Source organism: Crinia signifera, chromosome 11 (genome assembly GCF_055691185.1).
Source record: "Crinia signifera chromosome 11, ASM5569118v1, whole genome shotgun sequence".
Classification (NCBI taxonomy): domain Eukaryota; kingdom Metazoa; phylum Chordata; class Amphibia; order Anura; family Myobatrachidae; genus Crinia; species Crinia signifera.
The window spans coordinates 116,076,412-116,094,849 of record NC_139227.1 but is presented as its reverse complement, the minus strand read 5'-3'; the positions used below and the strand labels follow the sequence as shown (position 1 = coordinate 116,094,849).

General features: G+C 46.7%; 1 protein-coding gene across 1 annotated transcript; it reads right to left on the bottom strand.

Annotated features, from left to right (window-relative positions):
* Positions 1–435: 435 nt before the first annotated feature.
* On the bottom strand, positions 436–16,172 carry FNBP4 (formin binding protein 4). The gene is made up of 17 exons (XM_083164345.1): positions 16,002–16,172; positions 12,591–12,677; positions 12,372–12,508; positions 11,470–11,662; positions 11,066–11,213; positions 10,340–10,460; positions 9,821–10,144; positions 9,083–9,275; positions 8,877–8,992; positions 8,209–8,313; positions 7,982–8,115; positions 6,872–7,047; positions 5,967–6,265; positions 4,574–4,697; positions 4,234–4,493; positions 3,717–3,874; positions 436–1,664 (listed from the first exon to the last, which is right to left on the bottom strand). The coding sequence occupies exons 1-17, from the start codon at positions 16,105–16,107 to the stop codon at positions 1,574–1,576; spliced, it is 2,772 nt and encodes a 923-aa protein (XP_083020471.1). The 5' UTR covers positions 16,108–16,172; the 3' UTR covers positions 436–1,573.
* Between the last annotated feature and the right edge of the window lie 2,266 nt (positions 16,173–18,438).

Below are 18,438 nucleotides of genomic sequence, written 5' to 3'. Positions count from 1 at the left end.
CTGAGTTTTGAAAGTTGGGATCCCAACGTCGGATAAATGACTGTCGGGATCCCAACTGTCGGGACCGTGTCCGGCACCTGAGAGGCAGAGGGTAACAGGCAGCATTGGGCACCATAGTCTGCAGACACTTAGGCTGTAAACCTTCAGATGCACACATACACCACAGGAACAGCAGCTTATGCCACTATGGCAAGCCACTAAAGTGGCAGCAGCGGGTGGCTCTGAATCAGGCCATTTGTGTTCCCAGAATTGTTTTGGTTCTTGCAAAGTAGACACTTTCTGTAAGGTGTATAGAACAGCTGCATGACCTCACTGTTCAGATGTTGCACACACACACAAAAAAAAAAAAAAACACAACACACACAATAAAAAGGAACATAAACAGAGTTAAAAGTAATAACACAACAAATAAAATATGACAATAGGAATAGAATAGTCAGTAAAAATGCATTTTATTGATATTTACAGCATTTACAGAGAACAGTGGAAAATAATGAAGTCTAAAACATTTACTTCCTCATGGTGACGGCCGGTTTGGGTTTAGAACGGTTTGCTACACAAACTCCATAAAAAACTGGTTAGAAAGTTAAGAAAAAGGAGATAATGGGTAATTTCAGTGCTTTTTAACCCACTCCCTCCATTAAGAGAACAGACTCTTCTCACCGGTGGAAAATGGACAAAAATGACCAAGGTGGTTGTTGGAGAAACACAAAGCAGACTGATGAGCTACACCCCTGTAGGCAGCCATGTTGTCAGCTGAACCAATATACAGCCCATCATGTGTAACATCCCTGAGGCACCTTTTGGTTCAGCACACAAAATGGTGACACTGTATATGGGAAACAGGAAAGCATAGGTGTCATCTGCAGCATGGAGGCAACCATCTTGTAAGCGCAGAGTGCCTCAGCAATGTCTCTGGTTTGGGTCACACAAACCCCCAAGAGACCCGTGCTAAAAACTTCATGGTGAACTGGACCGAAAGGTTTTGCTTCACCATCAAGATGCTACGGATACACTGCTGTAACACCGCTGTTACTGTGTCTATGTAAGACGACCGCCGCAACCACACGAATACAGCCCAATCAGCAGAAGGCGGCTCAGATTTTACTCATTACTCCACACTGTCATCTTAACCCTTACCGTGAAAAAAAAATATATATAGATATATGGGGGCGGGGGGTGCAAATGAGTATAAAGTTCCCATAGATCCTCAGCAGGGGACCCTGACCAGTTGCTGGGTCTTCTATAAAACAAAACAGTTTGGGTCGAATTTATAATGAAGGAATGTACCCTTTTGTGAGAAAAACTAATAAAATAAATATATATATTAAAAGAAGAAAAAAACCACCACAGAAGACAGACGTCGGGACATGTACAGAAGGAAAAAGGCAGCGGTGCATCGGGTCTTAAATTAAATGGGCTAGAGGACCGGACAAGTGACCAACATAGTGCTGAACCTCTGGAAAGAGTCCAGGCACAACCAGAACAAGGCGGAGGAGAGGAAGTACGCTGCTTTGCAGGGGGTTTTACAGTAGAAGTTGTGAAATATACAAGTGTACAAAATATGAAGTCGTCACGTGCTTGAAGTCATTTTCCGCCTTTTCAATCGGGCTCTCCAGTCGTCTGGTAGGGCTTCGAAGTTGGCGTTCTTCTCTGCCATGCCACTAAAACAGTAATGAGCAATTAGATGCCACATCAGCACAGACAACGCTTCACTCTTCGGTTACTATCATTCAAACGGTCACGTTCCGGTTTACAAGGCTGGGTACACATTCAGCCACCTAATAGAATGACTGGTAAGCTTTCGATCACGTGTATCCACATTTACCAATCCCCTGTCCAACATACCTGGCCACAAACCATGGAAGGGATGCCACCGTCTGCGGTTCCTGGGGCTGCTATATGGGCTGGTTACACACACACACAGATATATTGCGTGCAGGGATGTCAGGTATCAGATGTACTCACGAGCCGCTGATATTGTTCAAACAATCATAAAGTGTGTACCCAGCATTTGTCTATAATGTAACATTTGTTGTTTCTCTGCATTAATTGGGTAACACTGGATACCTTGGGTATATTGGTCAATAACAGAACCTTAGGCACAAAGTTTCCCAGGGTGAGGTGATACATCCGCTCTCCCAATGGCCCCCACCCAGGTGCTTTGTGCATTAATCGGGAAGACTGTAGGTGATTTGTTTTGCACCACACAGGAGAGGGATGCAGGAGAAGCTAGTCCTGGGTTTGCAAGGTAGTTGGTTATATAGATGTACCTGCTTAGTTCAGATATATGCGCATAAAATCAATCTGAATGTGAGTGCACTGAATAATATTAAATCAGCCTCTTTCTCAGACATTGTTGCACTATGGTCTCCCTGTTTTTGAGTCTTTTAGATCATAGAGACTTAAAAAAAGAATATATCCTAATACATTGTGTAAGTGATATATTTGTTTATGTGTAAAACTCGCCAGTGGATTTACATTAAATCTTTGTATGTATCCTATGTCTTAAAGCTACGGTGAAGGCTTTTTTCTTGTATTTCCTGGGCTGAGTTTAATTGCGCTGTGGGTTATTTAGTACCTTTTCTTTGTTGTCTAGTTCAGAAAGTGAACCGTTACTTACTATATGTTTTGAAAGATTTAAATATTATGCTGAAGGAAGACCGATTCCAGATACATTCCTTCAGGTCAGTTACAAAACATTCCTTCAGGTCAGTTACAAAACAGATTGAAGGTGCCCATACACAGTGCGATGTGCACTCTGCATTTTAAACTAGATAGCATCCCATCTAGTTCATAAGCACAGGCGATGCAATGCAATCTAGTGTAAAAGGTACGGGCAGCACACACACTGTATGGGCTGTGTGATGGGGCACCGTAAATATTAAAGTACATGTTCCATTCTAGGAGGGACACCAATGCCGCCACAGATTTGCTGTCGAGCTTTGATCACAGCACAGTAGAAGTTCTAAGATAAAACATAATGGCTGCCTTTCTGATCACAAGGAGGTGTGAGAATCAGATCTCACCAGAGGACAAAGGGCCCAATTCAGACCCAGATTATGAGCCCCGCTGAACGCACACAGTGCCACCTGAATCCCCTTGCATGCACCCACACAGAGGCAAAAATCATCCGATGTTAATCACCAGCGAATCATTTTTCCACTAAGATGAGACTTTTCAAATTAACGCTATTCGGCGAATTGAGGGCAGGCGCTGAGGTCATGTGACGTCATCAGCCCTCCCCGAGCATTCACGGGTGCCCACCCAGAAAAAATTCTGCCTGGCAGGCGGCGAACGAAAAAATGTGCATATGTACATTATCGTTTATATGCACCCGCAGGCTCCTGCTATCAGAGACTGGGCCGAATCTGGACCTGAATGAACAGGTCTGAATGGGGCCCAAAGACCTCTCGCTGCAAACACTGATAAAGTAGCTATCTGGAAGGTGTAGCGTCACATTTGCCTAAAGATCTTTGGGACAGAACGGGGCCGCTTGCAGTTTAAGTCAAGAATTTTCCAGATGTAATAAATCTCAAGGTGGAACAAGTCTCCGCACTTGACCAGACAGCTTTTTTTGACCATCCCAAGGGGGATGTATCTACAGGTGAAAAGGTTACTGATTATACCAGTACACTACAATGTATGTATGTATATATGTATGTATGAGATCAATATATAATGTGTACGTGCTTACACTAACATTGCCTGCTCACCTGGATAGCTGCTGTATTCTCCATTCGTCGATGCGTTTCTGGTTAACGACCTTGCGATCCTCATCACTGGAGCTTGAATTCTCCTCTTCGTCCAATTCCTTCTGGATGTTCTGCCATTTCTGGACCAGACTGGGCATCTTTACCTTATTCTTTTTTACCTGCCAAGGACACCAGAGAAATAGCAATGATCAACCTTTGGGCCAAATCACTAAGTAGGATTAAGTGTTTCCAAGTGTTCTAAAGATATTAAGATCAGTCCTGTCCATAGAGGTGTTGTCAACCTTAGGTATAAGTACTCCAGGGGTTACTTCAAAAACACTTGGTACAAACTTTTAAAGTAGAGCAATAAGAGCTGAAGATCCTGCAGATGGTCAAGCTATTGTAGGTTGGATCTCAATGTTGTGAACCTGGAAAGATGTACAACCCTGTCCCCCCCCCCCCCCCCCCCTACCCAAGTGTTGTACCAGTGTCTCATTTTGGAGAGCACATTCTGCTGTTCTCTCCCAGTGGACTATACCTTTAGTTTTTTGGCCTTCTTGAGCTTCTCTGTGGGTTGCGGTTTGCTTGGAGGAGGTGGCTGAGCTTGCGTTGAAGGAATCTGCGGTTCCAGGACTGCAGGCACAGGCAGTGAAGTGTGTGGCAATACAAGTGGCATGGCTGGCACCATAGGGGTGCTCGGAATGGCATAGTCCAAACTGCTCATCACTACAGGAGAGGGAACTTGGAGTGGAAGCCCCATGTAATTGGGTGGTACAGTCATTGCCTGCAATGCAGGAGCTGGGGAGACAAATAGGCAACCATTAGATCTAGAACTTAGGAACATCTTCAGTTACACAAGAAACTGCACAAGGACGCACCTGCTATCGGCTGCTGAGTGTAGAGGACTGGACAACTTCCAATGGTGATAGACTGCTCTGCAAACATATCGGTTACCGCCTTCCTCTTGGTCACCTTGGCTGGTGCAGCAAGTTCCACTTTTGCCTGAAAGGAGAGGCAGGAGCTATTGCTGGGCTTAGAATACAGGAGACCTTAATAGTGTCACCTATAACCACATGCCAGGTGCCCATATAGTGGTATTACTACAGTAGCCTGGAATCACTTGGTAGCCAAATCAGACACCCAGCATGCAAGCTTCTCTGCCAGAGCCCAGGGCCTCCATGTCTGCTAGGATGTGCTGGAACGTGACCTGCAGCAGCTCTGCCAGACAACCAACACTTGTTTTAAAGCCAACTGCACCCAGACCTTCCTAGGAGTTCTCAGAGAAGCAGTCAAAGAGTAGAACCTATAGCCTAAGTTGCGAAAGGCAACTTGACCTAACTAGGCTAGAAAATAAAATTCCAGTTCTCACTTCAACCTTATTAGAGACCATATGCCTTATTAAGAGATAGTGCGGCAGAAGGCGGGACCTCTCACCTTGCTGCAAGTCTGCTTGTCAAGAGGGCTACGGGATAGGCAATCAATGCGGTCTAGTCTGGTGTTGACCAAGCCACCACAACTTGTGTCGACCTAGTCTCAGTTGATTTCCAGCTTGTGTCTAACTTCAGTCACTGGTTACTCTATACCCCCATCTACTCTTTAGGCGTCCAACTAGACGCAGTCAACCAAGAGTGGTCGAACCCGTAACTGTAGATCTACAAAGCGCCGACCGTGCACAGCCAAGAGTATAACTGATGGGGAGTGAAATACAATCAAACTGGAAATGTGTGTAGAGCCTAGGCCCCTATCATCCACACAATGTAAACTGGGCTCCACTGTCTGTTCGTGGCCCCTGGGGGTTGGAGTAGGAGCCAAAGCTTTAGGGCTGCGCTTTGATTGCCAATAAAGAATGGAAGGGTTGTACACATTTACTATATGCAAGTATAGGTCTGTAAATGTACAAATGTGAACGCCATTGACAGATTATGTACAATGCTGTGAACCATAGCAGCACAGATTCAATTGCTGGCTACCGTTCATTCTGACCACAGATCTGTAAGAAAATCTAAATCCTGCAGGACAGAGGCTGCACTCACTACGATTCACGTAAGGCAGCCCTTTGCACTTCCAGGTGGGCAACTTGGTTGCTTTATATAGTACAGTACTTTTCTGCTGTTAGTGGTTCATCACATGTACACCCTGGGCGAATTGGGTCCACAGTAATCTCCATGTATACTTAGTTCCATACAGCAAAACCATTTAATCTTCTCCCACAACCTGTAGTCACTACATGTTGGTAACAAGAGGCTTCATAGACCGGTCATGCTCCCTTACCTTGGAGACTGGAGGTTCAATGATGAGGGATTTCATAACCATATCTTCTGTTCCTGGGACAGGTGGCTCCTCAGTATCGTCATCTTCTTCCATTTCGACCTCTTGTATTTCTCCGTCTTCAATGGGAGGAGGTGGTGGGGGAGGTGGGGAAGGAGGAGGTGGAGGAGGAGGGGGGGACTCTGGAGGGGGTGGGGGTGGTGGTGGAAGAGGTACTTCTAACGGCAGAGGGGGCTGCATGAACTCCCAGTAATGAGCCATCGGAACAGTAGCCGGAACTGATGGTTTAGTAGCGATGGAACCTGGAAGAGGAGAACTTTATGCCACCATGTACTTCTGGTTATTGCAGAGTAGATCACAATTTCCAAATCCATTCTCACTACTGCCCCTCTCCTCCTACAGTACAAGGAACTCCATACTTTCCTTCTAGGATGCAAGGCACTGTATTATCCAGATAAAACAGGGTGTGGCCTGCCAGTGAGTGACCCTGCCCACTGTCACTACTAGGGCATGCCCTAACCGACGACTTCACTAAATAAGGGCATGCCTAGCACCTATGGGAGGTGCTGGGTTCCCCCCTAACCTCTCCCTTTAATGCGAATAAATGACATGCGCTGCTAAATGGGAAGGGCACATTTTGCCTTTTAACCACTATTATAGAATATTTTTCAATCAATTTACTTAAAAACCACATCTGATTCCCCCATACACTATGGATAAAACCATTAGGAACCACTCTACATAAACAAGTTTCGAGAGGCATCACTACTATGAATTAAAAGGACAGATTAACACCTTGGCCACACAGCTGCTTGAACCCTATACTGGTCAGTTATTATCACCACCAACACACTTAGCACAAAAGGTTTGTACACTCTTCTTCAAAATCAGGTCCAAGGATCAGTTACCTGGAAAAGGTGTTGGAGGCTCAGGAGGAGGAGCTGGGGCACTTTCGAATCTCTCTCTACATGCTGCTTCATGTTTATTTGGGGGTGCCGGTGCCCCCTCTTCCTCCTCCACATCAGGGAACTCCCACTGCGACTCGCCTGAGATTTCGTTAACATAGAAATAACGTCTATGATCCCTAAACCACAAAAAAACAGAGCGAGATTTTAAGTCTCTGTCCCCCGGGCATCCATAACCTCATTCGGGTCTGCTCTGCTGTGGCTGTCACCAGCGAACAGGAGAGAACCAGACAAGAGAACTGCAATTCACAAAAAGGAAACTCCATCCTAAAACAAGGACGGTCTTAAAAACCATTGATTGCTTAAATTAGAGGGCAAGCCCTAGAAGCTAGACCGATATATAGTTTATAAATTGCATTTCGGCGAGTCAGTGTGAATTAAATCACTAAAGCTGGGGACGTATGGAAGCACCATTCTGGTAATGTAAAGATCAAATATGACATCCTCTAATAGATCCACTCATTGGGATATACTAGGTAATTGTGTTTATTCTCTGAGAGCTGAAAGATAAGAGGTAAAGATCTTAAATAAGCACAACACAAACCAAAAAAAAAAAAAATAGGATATAAAAAACACAAATATATTTAAAAAAAATTAAAAAATGAAATAATTTGGTCTGACCTGCGTCAGGAGACAGTATCTTGGGTTCTTCGTTCACACTTGGCACCATGGAAGCTTTGCGGAAACTTCACCGATGTTAAACGGGAAATGAATGGATCCAGATATCCTGAAATGGTCACAGAGCTGTCGCATGCGCTTTCCCCCCTCTCCCTCCCAGATCAGGGCACTCAGCACTTTGAGCCAGTTCTAACCAACTTCTCTGTCCAATCAGGAAACTGGTTTACATGGACACTACGTATACACACACATGTAAAAACTTAAGTTTCTCCAATGTGCAGGCCCCAAGCGCTCAGCGTGCTCCAGGATGTGCCCACCCAGAACCTAAATTGCAGCTGCATTCAGTCTCCAGACAGATGAGGGTCACGAGGTCAGGTGGTGATGTCACAAGTCATGTTTGAGATGTGAAAGGTGAAAATTGGGAAAGTTTCGTACCTGTCCCAGTGGCAGGACCAGCCTTTAGGAGTGGCGTTAATTTCATAGTGTTTTATTTGTTCTGATGCGTCTTGCAGTTTGCGTTTCAGGTAGCTCCCGCTGAGTGCCCCTTCCCGCCAGTCTGAGATACGTGTCTGAAAGAGAGAGAGGACAGGAAGGAGAATATTAAGGCTTCAGCATAAACCACCAAGGCTAGGAGATAAATGTGAAGCTATGGAAACACTCACCTCAGTTTGAAACAGCAGTACGTGGAAATTAGACACGGACTGTCTGTTAATGCCCAAAAATTCCAGTTTACTGATCAGACTGTTAGCCAGTTCTCCAATCTGAAACTATTAAGGACATCGCAGATGAATCCCTGGGCAAGGTAACCAGTATACTAAGAAAACTATATAATGCAAAGGCAAACATAAGACATCAACCCAAAACGCAACACATTGCAGAGGTGCGCCAATGAAATATCCAACACATTGCAGAGGTGCGCCAATGAAATATCCAACAAGGCTGACAATCTAGTAGCTTGCTGTTAGGGGTTGATTCACATCCATTTGGAAGGGGCCGAATTTGCGTTAAGCCGCTCGCTAAGCAACAAGTCACCGATGCTTAGTGAGCGCCACATGATACAACCAAGCCCATGAAGGCCCTACAGACTGTTACTTACCATTTTATATAAAAGCTATGAAATAAGCAATGAGGCAGACCTGGCCAACCTTTTCTTCTCCAGCTTTTGTGCAACTACAAGTCCCAGCATGCCTTTACTATTAGGGAATGCTGAAACTGTGACTGGGCATATCGGGATATGTAGTTTAACAGTCGGGGGCACAGGTTGGCCAGGCCTACAATAAGGCAATGGCTTTACATCATAAAAGGTCATATGTGGTCTGTCAGACGTTACCTTCAGATCATCATTTTCCTCGTCCACCACTGGTTTTGGCAGTAATTTCACCGGCAGGTCTTCGTTCTCTGGCTCTTTTTCAGGAACAGGACATTCTGCAGCTTCAGTTCCCATTTCTCAAAACAAGAGACAACAATGAATTCTACAAGTCTCAGCCGTGGTATAACAGGAATGTTAGATAAGCAGGTAGAGTCACAGCTGCTCACCTGTTTCGGGTGTGTCTCTCCCAGTCTTGGTGGAGCTGCGGCTAGTGGACTCGGGACTGGCTGTCGGAACGAACACCTTCCACTTGCTGATGACCGGTTTGGCTTTCTGGGCGTCATCTGCCTGGCTGAAGTCAGAGCGTGGGCTGGACCCAGACGCGCTGACATCTCCCTCCTCCAGTGCTCGCAGTTCAGCCTGGTAGGAGCAAAGTCAATGAGCTTTCTTCACAACCCCACAGGGACATTTTATGCCAAGCAGAGAGACATTCTTTAGGCTCATTCAAGATAATCAGAAGCAAAACAGGAAATTTAGATGGCAAGCTTATTGGTTTTATTTATACAGCCCCACATTTGCTAGGTCGACACTATGAAGGTAGACAATTAGGTTGACAGGGTCAGAATGTTGACACAAGCATTAGGTCGACAGTCAACATGAGGTTTTTTTTTACCGTTTTTCCAAAACAGGCAGTATTTCATACCCTACCACCCCCTAGGGAGGGAGAATATAATACTGTGCCAAGCACAGCGAGGCACCGTGCCCAAAGCATGGCGAGCCATGCAAGGGGACGTGGTACACCGATAGTGTCCTTGTGGACTTACGTCAGAATTTGGGACCAAAAAAAATAAAAAGACCCTGAAAAACTCATGTCGCCATTTCAGTCGTCGACGTTCTGACCCTATGGATCTTAGCCATGTCGCCCCATACCCGCACTGAGGGCAAATAAACCATATTGGTCTTACTTTCTTTCTCTCCAGCACCCTCTCCAGCTCAAAGGTATCCGTCTCCTCCATCTCCTCCTCGCTCTCTCCAGACTGGACCGTGCTGCATAGGTCGTCCAGTGTCTGCTCATCTGCAGCCAGCTCACTGTCCGTACAAACGGCAGCCATGTCCTCCTCGTCCTCAGAGGCGGCTTCCCCCAAATCCTCTTTACAGATGACTCTCCTCCGCCATCGCTCCTCCTGCTCTTTCACCGACTCCGGTAAGAGCGGAGCCAGCAGTGATGCGGCAACACCCACTTTTTCCTCTTCCTTGTGGGAAAGGGCCTGAATCGCTTCATTCACTTCCTAAGAAAACAAAACCCCAAAAAGGTCCTCAAAGTGGAACGCAAACCCAAACTTTGTTCATTTCCATAAAACTACAGAGCAACATTAAGCAGTCACTACAATTATAAGGTCACAGAGTTCTAAAGCAGGAACGGTTATATACTGTAACTGACTAGAGGGACGGACACACACGGACGGACACACACACACACACACCTTCTTTATTTCCCTCTTCGCAAGAAGTGGTAAGCTGCTGAGAACGGAGGCTGGGGCCTCTTCCTTCACCTCCGGGAGAGGATCTGCTTTCACCGTACACACCAGCTCAGAAGCCTCAGTGCTAGAAGTCAATAACATCTTGTTAAAAAAAGTCAATGTTAAGGTGACTACACACGGTGCAATTTCATGTAAAATCGCTGGGAATATGGTCGCTGAGTGACCATATCGCCAGCTGCGCGCTCCCGTGTGCACCTGCGACCAGCGGCTTTCCCCGGCGATCGCTGTGCCGGGAGGTCAGCACCAGGGAGATCAGCGTTGATATCCCCAGCCCCGTGCCGCTGCTCCCTCCCTCCTCCCATCAAAGTGACAGCAGCGTCTGCTGCTGCTGCGCTCCCCCTCCGCCCCGTAGCAGTGTCTCCTTTTCATCGCTGATGAAAAGGAGACACTGAGCAATATATCCCCAGCAATCATATTACCCCGTGTGTACACAGCATTAAAATAGACCCAATATATAGGGCAAGCATGGCCAAATTATGGCCCTCCAGTTGTTGTGAAACTACAAGTCCCATCATACATTGCCATTAAAGAATGCTAAAACTATGGCAAGGCATGCTGGGATTTGTAGTTCCTCAACAACTGGGAGGGCCACAGTTTAGCCAAGCCTGCAATAGGGCATAAAAAAAAGTAATAATAAAAAAAGAAAACTATCCTGACTGCACGCCTCACCTGTTTGTGTATCCTTGAGCACCCTGAACTTGGGAAGCCAGGCACTGTGGCAGCTGCCAGGTCACTTCATTGGACTCCGTGTTCCAGTAGTAATAACAGCCAGTGTTCTCATCCCACACTTCCTGCCAGTCTCCCATCTCCACTCCGACTAAGGAAACATTAAATATTCACATCACACCAAATAATCAGAGCTCTAAAACAGGGTTAGGGAACATGTGGCGCTCCAGCTGCTGTGAGACTACAGATCCCAGCAGCCCCAGATAGTATTGCTGTAAGGCATGCTAAAACTGTAGCAAAGCATGCTGGGGTATGTAGTTCCACAGCAGCTGGAATACCAGACGTTGATTACCGGTTATAAAAACACAAAGAAATGAAGTAGCGTGGCTGTGTGGAAGCCCTCTTACCGCCAGCCAGAGAACACTGCGTATCGTAGCGCCACATATCCTCCGCAGCATTCGGACCTGCACCATTATGTGTAAGAGAAGTTGCTCCATGGGAATCCTTCGGATCTGGTCTTGGTGGGGTTGGTGGAGGAGCAGTGGCGGTACCTGTGGCTTCGTCTTCCGGTGGGGGAGGTGCAGTAATGGCATCAATCTCCTAACAAAAAAATAAATTAAAAATAGGGTCAATAAGTCAACAAGTTTTTCCTGATTTATTTATTTTTTTTAAACCCGGCTTGTTCTTATTTCACCATTCATGTCAGCCGAGAGGGAAAATATAATAGTGTACCAAACCCGTGGCATGGCGAGACAACATGTATCCAATTAGTGTAACATGTTGACATATATTTTTTTTTTTATAAACAAAGGGGAGGCGGAACCCCCGCAAGAGGCTTTGTTGCGCTCACCATGCTGTCTGGGCCCGGCCAGTCAGGATAATGACTGTCGGACCCCTATGCCACACCACACTATACAATGCCTCTACAGATACTATAATCCCCATGTGTTACATACATAAGACAAGCAGTACCTATAGGGTGATACACAATGAGAGCTGAGGTGCTTTTGCCTCAGTAATACCACTCATTTTGACCTTTTCATGCGTCTTCCTTTTGAACGATTGTCTATCTAGAGTTCTAGGCAATGTCCACCTAATAATCCACACCTTAGTAACATCACTAGAACCAAATAATCTTGTAACCAAAGACCTCTTACCACTCCGTCTCTTAATGCCCAGTATCGTTTTATTACATTGTTCCCAATTATAAAAGGGCGACGAAATAGGCTGGCACCATATAATTAAGTGTTAATAATAATTCCACCCGCAGCTGAACACTCGTTCTTATATAAGCAAACATCACACTTACAGCAAGGAAATTGGCCAGTGTACTGTCAATGTCTGCAGAAACGTTTCCTTTCCGGATAGGTGGGGGAGTGGGTTTCTCAGAGGAGTCTCCATCCTCATCATCGCTGTCTGTATATGCACCGAGCAAACACAGACCACCTGCGGAAGGAGTAACATTGGGTTACATGCGCCATCTGATGAGAACCAACAGGACAATAATTACATGACAATAATGACTTACCCGTAGGCTTCACCACTGCGGCCTGTATTTCTGTGATCATCCCGGCTGTAGGTGGCGGTGGTACTTTCTGGGAGTCTACGTCATCCGCTGGGGAGACAATACATACATGAGAGTTTTTCTTTAGAGAGCTATAATTACTGGCCTTTATTCAAGGCCAACACATCACAGCTCTATACAAATAGGTTTAAGCCTATTAGTCCCTGCATCGGTGGAGCCTACAGTCTAAATGCAGTGTCACACACACACACTAGGACCTAGTTCATCACACTTCAAGTAAGTTACTAGTAAGATTTTGTACTGTGGGAACAAATCAGAGAAGTCGGTCCACACAGACTAAGGAGCGTACGTGGGAAAGAAGTGAAGCAATGGTCCCATTGTGAATAATGGTTTTCTGCCTGTGACATGACAGACAAGCTGTTCATCACCATTAGGGCTCAGCAGCTTCCACTCGGACTCACATTTTCCTCTTTTTGGTAGGGCATACATCTCATTGAAAACTATTAAGAAAGATGAGAGGGAAGGTTCCTATGTGCCAGTTATACCCCAGCACACTATATAATGCCACTACTGATACTATACACCCCATGTGTCACATACATAGGACAAGCTGAACCTATATGGTGATACACAATGAGAGCCGAGGTGCTTTTGCCTCAGTAATAGCCCCAGCACACTATATGATTATAGTGTAGTCTATGCTCCCCATGTACCACATAAACAGGACAGGCAGCACCTATACGGTGATACACAATGAGAGCTGGGGTTCCTGTGCCTCATTAATACCCCAGCACACTATATAGTGTTACTATAGTCCAGCAGTGTCAAACTCATGGCCCTCCAGCTGTTGTGGAACTATACGTCCCAGCATGCCCTGCCACAGTTTTAGCAATCTGTGGCAGGTCATGCTGGCACGTGTAGTTCCACAACAGCTGGAGGGCCATGAGTTTGACACCACTGCTATAGTCTATACTCACCATGTACCACATAAACATAACACAAAAAGTCTATAGGGTGATTCACAATGAGGGCAGAGGTTTCTGTGCCTCATGCCTCAGTAATACCCCGGTACACTATAAAATGTAACTTTAGTCTATACTACCCATGCACCACATAAACAGGACAGGCAGTGTCTATATGGTGATACACAATGAGGGCTGAGGTTCCTGTGCCTCAGTAATACCCCAGCACATTATATAATGTTACTATAGTCTATACTCCCCCTGTACCACATAAACAGGACAGGCAGCGTCTATATGGTGATACACAATGAGGGCAGAGGTTTCTGTGCCTCATGCCTTAATAATACCCCAGCACATTATATAATATTACTATAGTCCAGGGCTGGGCAACACCGGCCCTCCAGATGTTAGTGAACTACACATCCCAGGATGCTTTGCATTAGTTTCAGCATGGCCACATAGCAAAACTAATGCAAAGCATCCTGGGATGTGTAGTTCACTAACATCTGGAGGGCCGGTGTTGCCCAGCCCTGCTATAGTCTATACTCCCCATATAGCACATAAACAGGACAGGCAGCGTCTATACAGTGATACACAATGAGGGCTGAGGTTCCTGTGCCTCATACCTCAGTAATACCCCAGCACATTATATAATATTACTATAGTCTATACTCCCCATGTAGCACATAAACAGGACAGGCAGCGTCTATACAGTGATACACAATGAGGGCTGAGGTTCCTGTGCCTCATACCTCAGTAATACCCCAGCACATTATATAATATTACTATAGTCTATACTCCCCATGTAGCACATAAACAGGACAGGCAGCGTCTATACAGTGATACACAATGAGGGCTGAGGTTCCTGTGCCTCATACCTCAGTAATACCCCAGCACATTATATAATATTACTATAGTCTATACTCCCCATGTAGCACATAAACAGGACAGGCAGCACCTATACAGTGATACACAATGAGGGCAGAGGTTCCTGTGCCTCATGCCTCAGTAATACCCTAGCACACTATATAATGTTACTAGTCTATACTCCCCCTGTACCACATAAACAGGACAGGCAGCGTCTATATGGTGATACACAATGAGGGCAGAGGTTTCTGCGCCTCATGCCACAGTAATACCCCGGTACACTATATAATGTAACTATAGTCTATACTCCCCATGCACCACATAAACAGGACAGGCAGCGTCTATACAGTGATACACAATGAGGGCTGAGGTTCCTGTGCCTCATACCTCAGTAATACCCCAGCACATTATATAATGTTACTATGGTCTATACGGATTCAGTAGTGGATCCCGGCGTTCAGAATCCCGACGCCGGAATCCCGACAGCCGAAATGCCGACAAGGGGGGGGACGTGGATCGCCCCCCTTTGCGGGCTCGCTGTGCTCGCCACGCAGCGGGCCCGGTGCCTCGCTGCGCTCGGCACACTAATTTATTCTCCCTCCAGGGGTGTCGTGGACACCCACGGAGGGAGAAAGTGTCGGCATTTCGGCGGTCGGGATTCTGAACGCCGAGATTGTAACTGCATCCCGTCTATACTCCCCATGTAGCACATAAATAGGACAGGCAGCGTCTATACACAATGAGGGCTGAGGTTCCTGTGCCTCATACCTCAGTAATACCCCAGCACATTATATAATATTACTATAGTCTATACTCCCTATGTAGCACATAAACAGGACAGGCAGCGTCTATACAGTGATACACAATGAGGGCTGAGGTTCCTGTGCCTCATGCCTCAGTAATACCCCAGAACACTATATAATGTTACTATAGTCTATACTCCCCCTGTACCACATAAACAGGACAGGCAGCGTCTATACAGTGATACACAATGAGGGCTGAGGTTCCTGTGCCTCATACCTCAGTAATACCCCAGCACATTATATAATGTTACTATGGTCTATACGGATTCAGTAGTGAATCCCGGCGGTCGGGGTCCCGGCGTTCAGAATCCCGACAGCCGAAATACTGACAAGTGGATCGCCCCCCCTTGCGGGCTCACTGCGCTCGCCACGCAGCGGGCCCGGTGCCTCGCTACGCTCGGCACACTAATTTATTCTCCCTCCAGGGGTGTCGTGGACACCCACGGAGGGAGAAAGTGTCGGCATTTCGGCGGTCAGGATTCAGAACACTATATAATGTTACTATGGTCTATACTCCCCCTGTACCACATAAACAGGACAGGCAGCGTCTATATGGTGATACACAGTGAGGGCTGAGGTTCCTGTGCCTCATACCTCAGTAATACCCCAGCACATTATATAATGTTACTATGGTCTATACTCCCCCTGTACCACATAAACAGGACAGGCAGCGTCTATATGGTGATACACAATGAGGGCTGGGCCCCAGCTACCACTAGGCCGCACTCATCCCTAAGGCCACGGATACTCCCATGCACCAGCCTCTAACGCCCGGAACTCACCCTCCGAACCAGAGCCGGTCTCCTCCCGAGTGGCGGCACGGGGTCCTGGCGGCGACAGCTGTAGGATGGGTCTCCGGCCTGAGAGGCCCCGCGTTTTCTTCCCCATGAGAGCGCCGGGATCCTGGTCACCCTGCGGGCGCGGACGTAACGCGTCACTGCCACACGTCAACAAGGGGCCGAAGATCTGATTGGCCAATAAGCTGACAGACGTGACGTCTTGTAGCCCCGCCCCCAGGTATGCTAAACGGGCGTTTTTCAATACAGACCGACGTGAGCTCTAGTCTGAGCCCTGATAGGGTGCAACGTAAGGGGATGGCCATCGGTGAGTTCACTATTGCCATCGATGTCGAAACTGCGAGTGACCATCGATGATCACTGGTTATATAATGGGAGACTATCGATGATGTCGACTATCGATGTTATCTGTTTTTTTTTTTTAATGCAGTGAATGGCCTGTGGGGGGGGCAATCACAACCTGGGCGCAGGGCTTTGGAGGGGGGTTGGGGGGCAGAGCTATCCTCCATGTCCTAGCACCTTGAAAGAAAACAAATGTTTATTTATTCTGTGCAATCGAAGGAAGAAAACCATCTGGTTCTCTCCCAATCGATGGCAAAACCGTTCAACATTGGTCATAATAAACCATTAATGATTGTACATCATCGATGGTCGATGGCATACCCTCCAACACATTTGAAGGGCAGAAACCGGTACATTCGGTGCACTTTGATTTAGCCGGTACAGACCGTTTAAATAAAATCGGTACAGTTGGAGGGTATGCGACGGCCATCCCTAGTGCATGAACGGCCATAACGGGCTTGCGAGGAGAGCATGGGAGCAGTAATAAAGCCGTGTACACATAGTCAAAATCACTTAGGTTCCCCTGAATCGCCCCATGTGTACACAGCGGGTGATAGCAGTGAGGCTCCGCAGCATTGAGTGCGATGCAAATGGCATCACAGCAGAGATTTCACCACTGAGCAGCCTATTCCTTGTTTCTAATGTTACACTGCAATTGTGTCTGGTGCTGCAGGGATTCAATAAACCAGTCTGCTTGCTTTCACTGGATTTGCAATTCACTGCAATTGCAGCCTGTGCTGCAGAGTATAATTGACCATACCGGTATTACAAATAAAAAGATCACCATATGTTCCCCATGCACTTGAAATGTTTGTGAAACGATGATCCAATCACGGGATTCCTCTCACTTTTATAAGGCCCCCTTACACTTGTCCAACTTGTTGTCCAATAAGTTGGACCTGATTGACTTGAGATTTATCCTATGTGCAGGAGGATCAATCTCTTGGTTAGACCCAATGCGCACGGGATTGTGCATTGGGTCCTACACATCAGATTTTGACAGATAAATTGGCCCAATCCATCTGAATTAGGTCATATCTGACAAAAGTGTTAGGGGCCCACCCTTTACTCCAAAAAAGAAAGACATTTTTCTACACACTGTGATACCGTTAACACAATAATAAATTCAAAATAAACAGAGATGGATTTTTAATGCTCGTACCCTGTGGAACTGGCTACGTTTTCATACAGTAGACATTAGTGCCTGTTAGAGTAAAATAAGGGCCTCACCTTTTCTGGCTTCCACTCCTCCTCTTTCTCCATCAAATGATGATGTATAAAAAGACACCCATTTTATACACAAAACATAAAGGTACTCTTTACCTAGCCCGGCGCCCATCGTGGTCATCGTGGGCATTGAATGCACTAAAAAATCGGGTGCGACGCGACCGACGCGATGCCCGCGATTTCCCATAGGGAACAATGTTAAATTTCTCAATTGACCTGATTTTACTGTTCAATGCCTCAATTGACACGATTTTTCCATAGGAAACAATGTTAAATGGCCCACAGAGGCCAAATACCCACCCTGAAGTGTGAAATGGCACCCACAATTGTTAACGCCACCCCACGATCAACGTGAACCCAAAGTGTGGCGAGCGCAGCGAGCCCGCGAGGGGCGGCGGTACGCGTCCTACGACCTTTTCATACCCCCACTATCCACGTCGGCGTGGAGTTGAGAATAGAATAGTGTGGCGAGCCCGAAGCGTGGTGAGCGCAGCAAGCCCCGCGAGGGGACGCGGATACCTGTGAAGCCCGCGAAGGGACGCGTTTACCTGTGAAGGTATCCGCGTCCCCTCGCTGCGCTCGCCACGCTTCGGGCTCGGTGGCTCGCCACACTATTCTATTCTCAACTCCACGCCGACGTGGATAGTGGGGGTATGAAAAGGTCGTAGGACGCGGGCTCGCTGCGCTCGCCACGCTTCGGGTTGACGTTGATCGTGGGGTGGCATTACCAATTGTGGGGGCCATTTCACACTTCAGGGTGGCTATTTGGCCTCTGTGGGCCATTTAACATTGTTTCCTATGGAAAAATCGTGTCAATTGAGGCATTGAACATGAAAATCGGGTCAATTGAGAA

Bases quoted from the DNA above. Each gene is read 5' to 3' on its own strand.
- FNBP4 (XM_083164345.1), bottom strand. From the start codon at position 16,107: ATGGGGAAGAAAACGCGGGGCCTCTCAGGCCGGAGACCCATCCTACAG. The intron at 12,509-12,590 runs GTAAGTCATTAT...CTCCTTCCGCAG, and splicing joins CGCAGTGGTGAAGCCTACGG to GTGGTCTGTGTTTGCTCGGT. The intron at 1,665-3,716 runs GTGAGCAGGCAA...TTACTGTTTTAG, and splicing joins AGAATACAGCAGCTATCCAG to TGGCATGGCAGAGAAGAACG.